This window comes from Zalophus californianus, chromosome 1 (genome assembly GCF_009762305.2).
Source record: "Zalophus californianus isolate mZalCal1 chromosome 1, mZalCal1.pri.v2, whole genome shotgun sequence".
Lineage (NCBI taxonomy): Eukaryota > Metazoa > Chordata > Mammalia > Carnivora > Otariidae > Zalophus > Zalophus californianus.
Window position 1 is genome coordinate 118,646,010 of NC_045595.1, and position 12,267 is coordinate 118,658,276.

A 12,267-nucleotide genomic window follows, 5' to 3' on the forward strand; every position below is an offset into this window, starting at 1 on the left:
GCTGCCACTGCCCTGCATCATGAGAGAGCCTCATACCACATAGCGCTAGCCTGGGAAAAGATCAAAATTTAAAATTTGAGGTATGGTTTCTACTGAATCTCTACTGCTTTCGCACCATTGTAAAATCAAAGAATCCTAAGTCGAATCATTATAAATCAGGGACTGTCTATACTCCAACCCCCCTGTTTTTCCCCTATCTTGGACGTATTCAGTGAATTCTTCAATGTAATCACCTGCTGGACATTAATAGAGTAGTCCTGTATGTATAAATGTATGTATGTATGCAGGTACCTGAGTGTGTGTATTTTCAAATCTGGTGTTTACTTTATTCTTTAACAATCTAGTTTCCCCCAAGATCATATTGATAAACTGCACTGGGGGTTTACATTGACATTAAGTACATTTAGTTAAAAAATATATATACGTCTTACTTTTCTTACCATCCTAATTTTAAAACAAATTCTTTGTAAAGAGAACGCTTTTGTTGAAATCAGTAAGGCTGCAGACACAACAGGAAATTTTACTAGCTGTTGAGTTTGTCATCCTTCAGCAATGTCAGGGAGGCTCCATTTATTTGAATATTCTGCTAAAAATGTCACAGCTGCAATTATGTTAAGACTTATCCATGAAATTTAATTTCTGATTGACCAGAAATTACTTACCTTGCCTTCATGCTGATAATATTCAGCAGCCAATTTATTTGAAAAATAAAACCAGTTTTAATGGTAGTTTTTTAAAGGTATGTGACTTGTTACCTTAATCCCTATACGTATTACATGGATACCAAACCATAAATGATAATTTTCAATAAACCCTATAATGCAAAGTTTTATGGAGAGTGCCACACTGCAAGAAATGTTTTCACTTAAATAATTGATCAAGCTAAGTGTTGTGATACTGGTTGGACTAATTCCACTTGTTCTATTGTAACCTTAGACATAATTTTCCCTCATACTTTTGAGAGATGTACCTTAAAAATTTACCAGAATTGGGTGAAAGCCTCCATGGTTTTGTGTACGTATGCTATCATCTCCCTATACTCTGCTTTCTGGGAAGGGTTTTATGCCATTTTAGGTTTTAATGCTTCTATACCTCTAGTATCTCAGACAACTGAAAGTTCTTTCATCTGTGAGCCTGCTGAAAGACAAATCTCCAAGTATTCAGAGATACTAATTTCCATCATTTTATGCACAAGTTTCTCCCTTGGCTTGAGTTTCCTGAATTAAAATCCTACACTGCAACTGCCTTTTAAATGTCAATCATAGTAAGAGAAACTGTATAGACACTGTTATACAGTGTTTTCTTGAAAAGCCTTAACCTATCTTCCTGCAATGGTGCTGGACACAGTGGATTCATACTAATTTATTTACAGAACAAACGCAGAGGGGTTTATGTGCTGGCTGACACTTGCTGTATTTGGGTAAAAGCTTCAGAGTAAGTAAAGTGTTGTTGCAGTAAAATTCAAGAACAAACCAACTGGCTGTCCAAGGTGGGACAAAGTGGCCCATGGGATCTTTTCAGATGATTGGAGCCTGTCATTTAAGGCAGGTTACAGGTATTCTATAAACAAAATTATGTTTTCCTAATTATTGGTTTCATCAAGAGTGTCTCTAAAGGATCTTTAATGCTGTTGAAGAGGCATCATCCTGTTGTTTCACATTTCAGAGGGTTCTACATAAAAAGGAGGCTCAAATGATTCAGAAAACCATAATGGATCCTGGAAGAATGGCTCCTGAAACAAAAATGGTGGTGTAGAATGGAATGTCTGCTTATTCGCCTATCATTCGCGGTGCTTTTTGTTGTTGTTGTTGTTGTTGTTGTTTTCCTGCATCATAGGATGAGGGAAGAACTCTAAAGCAGAGATGTCCATTTACAGCAGCACTGAAGTGATATCAAAACTGCCTTGATTTGTATAATAAATTCTCTCTCTAACCAGCTGAAGCTGATAAGGTAGCCTGAAACTTGAATGAGTGAGGACGACGGACCATCCTGGATCTGACTCTGAACATCCTTATGACCAGTGAACAATGGGACACACTTTAACCAACAATCTACAGACCTATATACTAAATACTTTGTCCTATCCTGAGTGCTGGTTTTCAATACTTAATTAACATAATCAACATGCACTGACCTTTTCTGAAACTTAAAATCTCTGACTTCTCCCTGTTAATGAACTACTTGTTTAATTTATTCAATGGATGTGTTTAGTTGCCATGCCAGTTAGTAAATGCAGCTTTATAATTTTTTAAATTATAAAAATAATATCATTTATCTGCAGAAAGTATAACAATTTCTTTCCTGGAATTAAGCAATTTCTCTATTAAAATCCTAGTATTTCTAGGTGCAAGGCAAGAGTTCTCCTATCCCAGCTGGTATATGACTTCTGACTTTAGACTTCTGCTCATCTGCATGTTTTACTTTTCAGTTACAGGAAGAGTAATTTACACATGTACACCTTTGGGAGAGTCAGGGAGTGGGGAGGTGAGGAAGGTCAAGAGTTGAAAGAATGAAGAATAGAGTTTGAGGACTAGGAATGTACATATTTAAAAAAAATAAAAAACAGAAATAATTATATTCTTTTACGTTTTATCTCTTGGGAGCAACATTTTGTTTTAGTCACTAGGTGTTTCAAAGTAACCAAGCCTTTTACTTTAAGATTCCCTCTTGCCTTCCTATAAAAAACAAAGGGAACCAATTATTGTCTGTTTGTTTTAATATCCCATATTGACATTAAATTCCCAAAATTACTTAAAGGAAATAGTATTATAAATTAGTGTCCAGTGTTTCAAGACCTAGTTCCTTTTAAAAGGATACCTTTTTATGAGTGGTAATGAAAATACACAACTAAAAGTAGAATACGGGTATTTTTAAGGAGAAAAATTCATAAAGTTACTCAGGAAAGAGAGTTTGAAGCTGCAAATCATTTTAATATGCATATAATTAATTGTCAAACTTTATATTGTGAAATTTAATTAAACGTGTTCTAGCCATTTGGGTTTTGAAATGCTAGGTACAATACGAAGTGGAAGATGTGAAGAATCGATATTATCCTTCTGGTATTTTTGCTTCAGCTGTATAAGAGCTTTCTTACTAGGTATGTAAGAGAGCTACCGATATTTTTACCTTGATCTACAGGAAAATGAACATTCTATAAAGGGTAAATCTATTAATTAGAGACCCGCACAGCTTTCTTTCTTGCTAGTATAATCGTTAAACTGATTTTTCCAGTCCATCATGTAATTGTTCCAGCGATAGAATCCTGCTCTCCATTCTTGTTCTGCTTCATCAATGTTTCCTGTAAAACATGGAATAAGTTATATTAATCTGAATTTTAATCTGTTTACCTTAATTGAAAAATAACTTTGATCACGGATGCCATTTTTTCCAAGTTCACTGCACAGTAATTTTTTAATTTTTAATTATTTATTAGCAGCTTCTTTCACTACCTGGAAAGCTTTTAATAAAATTTTATACATTATATGAAAATGCAAATTATATATATGTATAAATTGCATATACCATAAAAATGTGAAAATGAATCAATATATTACATCTAATTATATCATATAACATATATTTACTTAAGTTTCTAAGAAGATATATAGTATATAGATATTGCTATCTTTTCCTATGCATAACGGAAATCTTATTTAATGCATCTCTTTTACATATATAATTATATAGCAGACTTACTTCTGATGAAAATATTTATATATATTTATCAATGCCTAAGGGTAACTTTGTAGTTGACACTCCATGTAAATTTCACTCTCACTCTGTATCGGTGTACTTTAATTCCAAACAATGCATAATCATTGAAAGCAGTTAATGGAAGCTACTACATGAAAGGAGTTTATTAATTGCTTTGCGAATGAGAAAGATGATGAAGACAATCTCTGCTTTCCAGTAGCATATGCCTGTGTCAGAGGAGGGGAGTGTTTATGCCAGAAGTAATGTGAGACAATGAACCGAAAATGGTCTATGTACTACAAGCACCTCGAAATCTTGATTTATTTGAAAATGTATTACACTAAAGAGTAAGGTTTGTGAAGAACGGGATCTCTTAAATTACAAACCTCTAAAATCATGTATCTATGTTCCTAATATAAATACGTATGATAAAGCTAGAAGATGGTTTATATTTAAGTCTATTAGTATTTTCCACATTTGTAGTTCTCTTACTTCTTAAACTTTTAGGATGCTGTGCTCTAGTCACTGAATTAAAAAACAACACTACGTTATTTCAGCTGTCCTGAAAATAAGGACTTGACAGTTTTTTAAATATATACTTTATAGTTAGGAATTTTTAAAATTAATTATATTTCTGTAAGATATTAATTTGGAGAACATAGTTTATGTGATCTTACTACTTTATACATGAAAATGTGTCTTCTTTCCGTTCATACTATTAACAGTGGAGCACATTCAGTGATTCCTTTTTAGTTTATATGAAAATGAAAATATTTAAAACATTCATACAGCTATGAAAATATCCCCTGTAATTTAGGATATATGTAAGTTTGAAATGTTCATACTGCTTGGACTTTGGACAAATATTTGAGAATATATACAAAAATGTCCCATTTTAAAAATGGCTTTTAGAATGTCAATGACTGTAATTATTTTTGAATAATAGAACTTTTCTAAAAAACATTAGATGTGAAAGACATTAAATATCACACCAAATGATGCACTCTTTTGGTATCTTTTCAAAATTAAATGCTTTTTTAAATGTTATGCCAAGTAAGGGCTCTAAAGTTCAGAAAGAACAAACTTTTTGATATAACAAATAAGTGATGGTAATCCACCACTTACTCCATGAATTTTAATACTCAGAGAAAAGGTCTTAGATTTGATTTTCCTTTCTTGCGCATAGAATGATACCAAATTCATTGATTCATATAAATGTAAATTTATTTCCTTGAATATCATAATCAAACACTATACAATTTAGTGTATTAAAATACTTTGCTTTTTAGTGTATAAATGCTTTGTAGACCTGAGTAATTTTTTCTTTAATAATGCTGAGCTTTGCTTGAGACAATAAAATATGAAACATTTGATTATTTTCCAATACAACCCGGAACTGAACACACCATAGTGAAAAGATAACAAAAATTTTGAGTCCCATGACATCAATCAAAACCAAACTTAGAAGTTTTTTTTTTTCTTCCCCCTACTTCTCTTTCTCCAAACTGGAATACTACTTAAGTGAACATAGACTTATTATCTGTGAGATGTAGATCTATTTGTTTTGTAGTTAACAAGGTACTACAAAGTGAAAAAAAGGACATTATATAGGCTTTGGAGTGACATGGGTTAAATTCCAGCTTGACCACTTACTATATTAGTGACATAGAAAAAATTCTTAACTTTTGAAATTAGTTTTCCAACTATAATTGGAGTTGGTGATCACTATTTTGCAGTGCTACTGTGAAGGATAAATCAAATGGTGTGTACATTATGAAATCAAGCCCTATACATCTATTGGGAGCTCCACTAATGAATTTACTGCCCTCTTACAAAAATTTATTCTTAACTTTGTTCCTTATTGAATCCATGTACAGCTAGATCGATACCAGTAGTTCATAAACATATCGACACCACTTTTTCAGGACTTTTGTGATTTTTGATTTGTCCACATTGTTGGCTCATTTGGAAAAAAGAAAAAGTCAAGCTTTCTCCCCAACAGAAAGAATTATACTAATAAGGCTACCTTTTGTCTTGTTGATGAAAAAAGAGTGAGAGCAATATTTCACCAGAGCAGAGTCTATTTAATCAAGTCTGAGGCATTGAGAAAGAATACAGGAGAGGTGAGTCTACTCAAAATTATTCATGGAGGTAAAGGTAGAAGAAAAGATTAAATTGGGTATTGACATGTGTTAATCATTATAATAAAAAATAATTCATGTACTTTGAGATTTCGTTGAAAATCTCTTTTGTTCCCATTACTTGCTTATTTTCCTGTTTGTTACACAATTATTAAAGTTTCCAAGGAATGCATAATTCCTTATGGGGCAGATCAGAAACGCATTAGTTGTCCTGTTATGATTCTGAGTGTGGGATGAGAGTGAACTACTCTAAACTCAGGTGAAGCCTGAAGACCACATATAGGTATACCCATTCCACTGCACTTCACTGTATTGTGCTTTGCAGATATTGCATTTTTTATAAACTGAAAGTTGGTGGCCACCCCACCTCAAGTAAGTCTATCCACACAATTTTTCCAACAGCATTTGCTCACTCAAGTCTCGGTGTCACATTTTGGTAATTCTTGCAATATTTCAATCTTTTTATTGTTATTATATTTGAATTGCTGCAATCTCATGATAAAACTTTAAAGGATGAAGAGTTGCTCCCTTTGGACAAGCAAAGAAAGTGGTTTCTTGAGCTGGAATCTACTCTTGGTGAATATGCTGTGAAGATTGTTGAAATGCCAACAGAGAATTTAGAATATTACATAAACTCTGTTGATAAAGCAGAAGTAGGGTTTAAAATGATTGACCCTAGTTTTGAAAGAAGTTCTACTGTGGCTCAAATGCTATCAAACAGTATCACATGCTACAGCAAAATCATTTGTGAAAGAGTCACTCAATGTGAGAACTTCATTGTTATCTTATTTGAAGAAATTGCCATAGCCACCTCAGCCTTCAGCAACCATCAGCCCTGATCAGTCGGCAGCCACGAACATTTGAGGCAAAATCCTCCACCAGCAAAAACATTATGACTCACTGAAAGCTCAGATGATGGTTAGCGTTTTTAGCAATAGAGTATTTTTAAATTAAGATGTGTTCATTATTTTTTAGACATAATGCTGCTACACACTTAACAGACTATAGCATCATGTAAATATAACTTTTATACGCATTGGGAAACCAAAAATTTCATTGACTCACTATATTGTGACACTTGCTTTACTGTGGTGGTCTGGAACCAAACTGGCAATATCTTTAATGTATGCCTGTATTTTTAACATGGAATAAAGCAAAAACCACTGGATCTAATATTTTTCTTTATTGGGAGGATTTGAAGGTCAAAGTAAATTTACTCTTCCACTTTTAGTGAGAAATACTGATATCTTATTGACATTGAATGGGTCATTCCTTTATTTCTTTTTCTTTCTTTTTCAAACAATTGTGAAATATTTTGTGCAGTTACATTTTCTAGTGAAAATTTTGAATTTGAGAATATTTAAAACAAATATTCACATTTTATTTCCTGCAGGTGCACACACTAATAGCACAGGCATATGCTGAAGTATAGTCTAAACGTTAAGTGCTAGAATTCCTGTGTTTGAGCAAGTCTTAAGGATCATTTTATTTGAGAACATTTATTGTGCAAATGTAAACTACTGCTCAATTGGTACTTATAAAAGCTCATTGGCTTTCCATCATGAGTGAGGTAAATATTTCTACCTTTAAGAAACTCAGTCAATAGTTTTCCTTTACAGGGCGCCTGGGTGGCTCAGTTGGTTAAGCGACTGCCTTCAGCTCAGGTCATGGTCCTGGAGTCCCAGGATCGAGTCCTGCATCGGGCTCCCTGCTCAGCAGGGAGTCTGCTTCTCCCTCTGACCCTCTTCCCTCTCGTGCTCTCTATCCCTCATTCTCTCTCTCTCAAATAAATAAATAAAATCTTTAAAAAAAAATAGTTTTCCTTTACATGTAGAGCTGCTTTTTTAAAAAAACATAATACTTCCATAGGAACTTCAGCCCAGGTCATATGAATAACCCTAATTTTCAAAATATCAAATAGTGAAATGTGTGAGGTTTTGCAGCTTGAAATACACAAAATATGGTAAGAACATGTGTTCTTAATCTTTTTAATTCCCTACATTATTCATTTATTAAACCTAAAAACATATAACTTCAAACTGGTTCCGTTTAAATGTAAAACATTTTTGATTATTAATGAGGATATTAATGTTACAACAATTTTTTTGGTAAAGATTTTATTTATTTATTTGACAGAGAGAGAAACACAGCAAGAAAGGGAACACAAGCAGGGGCAGAGTGAGAGGGAGAAGGAGGCTTCCCACAGACCAGGGAGCCCGATGAGGGGCTCTATCCCAGGACCCTGGGATCATGACCTGAGCCAAAGCAGACACTTAATGACTGAGCCACTAGGCTCCCCATGTTACAACAATCCTATCATGCATTTACATTACATTTTTTTTTAAGATTTTATTTATTTATTTGAGAGAGAGAGAATGAGAGACAGAGAGCACGAGAGGGAAGAGGGTCAGAGGGAGAAGCAGACCCCTCACTGAGCAGGGAGCCCAATGTGGGACTCGATTCCGGGACTCCGGATCATGACCTGAGCCGAAGGCAGTCGCTTAACTAACTGAGCCACCCAGGCGCCCTACTTTACATTTTATAAAATATATTTAATATAATCTTTTTGGGGGAATTATCTGAAAAAATGCTAAAGCATAAAATTATGTTTTTAAGGTGCTTGGAACAATCCCAGAGCACGGTACTAATTAGGAGCCAGGCCTGCTATTTCCATACAGCTCAGTGTTGCTCAAACTAGAAAGTGATTCCTCACTGCATAGGAAGGCGTGGCAGCTAGCCAAAATCTTAGGAGTTTGTTTATTCAACATGCTTTATGGCAGTTGAGTATTTAGAGATAGAGATTATGAAGTACATCTTCAAAAACTGCTGATACTTAAATTTTATTCTATCAACAGAGAAATTGCAACAGACCACAGAAGCTCGAACCAGAACAGGTCAGTTTGGCTTGTAATAAGTTAGTCATTTAAAATCCTCCCCACCTGTTCTCATTGTTCCTCAATTATGACCTTCTCATTTAAAGATATTTTAAGTAAAGATTAAGAACGTGTAGTCTGTGTTATGTTAAATGGTACCTCTTTTGGTCTCTTGGCAGATTAAACACATTACCTCATTGTTATTCACACCCCGAGGACACAAGGGCAGCTCTGTAGCTTTGCCAAGGGATGCAGAAACCCATCTCTGGATATATATTATGTCACAGAACATTTGGTAATACACAGAGCACTGGTATATCAGAAACATCTCCCAAACAGATGGAGGACATAATTATAATTTTGGTGAGTAATGTCTGATAATTAAAAAGTGTATTAAACAATCAAAAATAGCTCTAAGATGCCCATGTTTGCCTGAAACTAACCCCCAACCTCTCTAAACAGGAAACTAAAGCATCTACTCTATTGTAATATCTAACTTGGCCCCCAAATTACAGTGTATTATGATGAACAGAGTGGTAAAGTCTAAGGAAACTGCAGCAATATATCTGATGGTTGAAAGTCAATTACTTTTACTTGAAAAATCAAGGTCTGAGGAGTCACATGGGTTAGAAACAGCTGGGCATTTTAAAACTGGCAAGTGAATGAGATATGTATGTCATTTTCCTCACAGAAGAGGCGATCATTCAAGCTGCTCCCTCAAGTTAATTTAAATATTTTCTTACTAATGAATTTTGAAATAACACTAAAATTTGAACCAATTTTCCTAGTATTTCCTTATATAAGCTTAAGGAATCCCTTCCTAAAGATTAATTAAATTACTGTCTGTTTATTGGATTGTGTTATATATGTATGTGCTCATGATACATGTCTCTAAGCTCAAAATATTTAGAAATATTTGGATTGTGTTTTTAAATATTTAAATTCTGGAGTTTTTTCCTCCCTTAGAAATCAAGAGTTCTATTTATCAATAAATTTGTTTTTACCTCTCTTTGAGTATAAATTATATTCATTCTATATTTTATTAATTATATTTTTAGTTCTATACATTATTTTATATGTTTATTTATTCATTTATCCATTAATTAACTCCACAAAGATAAGCTGAATAGGCAAGTAGTGCCCTATTTTAGTTCCATTATGAAGTTTTATGTTCCTCTAAGGGAAAATCTCTACTTTAGTTTCTCTATTTTACTACTAAAGTGCTGCTCATGTAGTAAGCCCTCAAATATCTAAACTTGCTGGAAGAAAAGTTGTGAAAGTAATGTACTCACTGGAATCAAGTAATTGTATTTTTTTAAAAGATTTTATTTATTTATTTGACAGAAAGAGACACAGCCAGAGAGCGAACACAAGCAGGGGGAGTGAGAGAGGGAGAAGCAGTCTTCCCGCGGAGCAGGAAGCCTGATGCGGGGCTCCATCCCAGGATCCTGGGATCATGACCTGAGCCAAAGGCAGCCGTTTAATGACCGAGCCACCCAGGCGCCCCTGGAATCGACTAATTGTAAATTCACTGATTAACACCATCATTGTGCCTTGGATAGGCTACCTTTTCTCCCTTTTACATAATCCACAACCAATTATTTGACCAAATACTAAAAAAACACACACCTGTCATTTCCAAGACTTTGGGAAAAAATAGTGTCCAGAATCGGCATTGTTGAGCACGTAGTTTAGCATATACTCTTGGTGACTCTGTATTCAAGGTTAAATATTTTTGGTCTGTGTTTCTGAAGGCAGGCCATCTTGTGCTATTGTTCTGGGTTCCATCTGGATTTCTAAAAAATTAAAGAGAGACATTATAGTTCTATTGAAATCATTGTTAGAGAGAATAGCGTGCTCAAAAACCAACAACAGCTTTTAAATGTCAGAAAAAATGTGGATTTGTTTTGATGATGTCAAGTAAAAATGAACTGGGTGGAATGTTTTCAGCAACTTGAAGTGCTAAACTAAAAGTGTAGGAATTAAAATTTAAAGAAAAACTTTTACATGTATTTCTGTTTAATATAGAGGGAGAAAAAATATTTTTTTTATTTCAAGAATGCTAATGTTTTATTCACACTTAAACATGCTCGAAGGCGCAATGTTCCTTTTGTCTCCTTTTCTTCCTTTACCTCAGACTCAATCTTCTCACAGTGAACATTAGTACATTTCTGCTGAGTATCTTGCATCCATGTCATTCTATTTGTTCTTGTCATTACTGCCTGAGTTTGTGACTGATTACACATCCTATTATGCAATAACGTCATTAGTGTAGGAAACTTCCTTCAGTCTCACTTTTAAGTTGATCTTACATTCTTGTAGATCTGCTTACTGATGAAAAATGTTTCAATAATTCCCCAACGGGTTCACATAAATTTAACAAACATGGTGCCACTTAGTCTTCGCATGAGCTAACCAACAGGAATTAGGGGCAGTTTCTTAGGAATTCCCTCCTCTATTTCACCTCCTTGCCTTTGTCCCAGCTGTCAAGCTTGGAATCCCTTCATTTCCCAAGGGCATGGGCTAGGTCAATTCAGATTCCCTTTCTCATCTTCTCTTTTTGTGCTGATATTTCCCATATATTTCATTGTGATTTTTACATCAATAACACTTGATTCTATTTTTTTTAGAAATGTATAGTTGGGGGTTTGTTTACACTTTGTAGCACTCAATAATATGGTCTTAACTAGATCACACAAACACAAACTCAAAGAGTAAACATTTTGCAAGTGGCTCTAAGTAGTCACTGGCGATTCTATAGATTTCCCTTTAATATATTTTCATGCTATGATTATGAGTTAGACACTGCTCTAGGATCTGGAAATGCAAATAAACATGGGAAATATAGTTTCCCTTAGGGAATTTACAAGGAAGACCATTCATGAAAAAAAAAAGAACCAATGTATGGTAGCCTAAACCAAACATAAACAAAGGGACACAAATTGTCAGAAGAGGGAATAATCACTACATGTTTGAAAAGAAATTACCTGAAGGAAAGAGCTTCTAGCTGAAGTAAGGAGAGTAAATGAGGAACAGAACCAGAAAGAGAAATTAGGAAAGCTAGAGAAAGGGAACAGAATCGGGGTGCCTGGGTGGCTCAGTTGGTTAAGCGACTGCCTTCGGCTCAGGTCATGATCCTGGAGTACCAGGATCGAGTCCTGCATGGGGCGCCTTACTCAGTAGGGGGTCTGCTTCTCCCTCTGACCCTCCCCCTTCTTGTTCTCTCTCTCAAATAAATAAATAAAATCTTAAAAAAAAAAAAGAAAGAAAGAAAGGGAACAGAATTAACACCGTTCTAAATAATGAGTGTTCATCTTAGGTCAAAACACAATGGAAAAACTAGTTTTCTTGGAATACAGGATAGAGGAGATCCTATTAGAGTGATAGCTTTAGGATATTAGTGTTATCACTTTAAGATCTGACAGCCTAGGAAAATGGTTTAGAGATGGAACTGTAGGCCTTTACTACTCTTGAGGGATTTTTGACTAAATGGCTTATTTTGAAGATAACATTTGAGAAATATTGACCTGGAGGTTATCCAGAATAACCAATAACCAAGA

The 12,267-nt window shown here is 34.5% G+C and overlaps 1 protein-coding gene across 2 annotated transcripts in view; it reads right to left on the minus strand.

The window, feature by feature from the left end:
* Positions 1-2,679: 2,679 nt before the first annotated feature.
* Positions 2,680-12,267, minus strand: part of BCHE (butyrylcholinesterase) — a 60,706-nt gene continuing 51,118 nt past the window's right edge. Inside the window, exons 3-4 of one of the 2 annotated variants that reach the window (XM_027587489.2) lie at positions 10,337-10,503; positions 2,680-3,298 (exon numbers count right to left, since the gene is read on the minus strand). In XM_027587489.2, coding sequence (XP_027443290.1) covers positions 3,174-3,298; positions 10,337-10,503 — 292 coding nt within the window. In that variant the 3' untranslated portion in view covers positions 2,680-3,173. The remainder of the gene's footprint in view (positions 3,299-10,336; positions 10,504-12,267) is intronic. The other variant, XM_027587490.2, reaches the window with a different exon arrangement.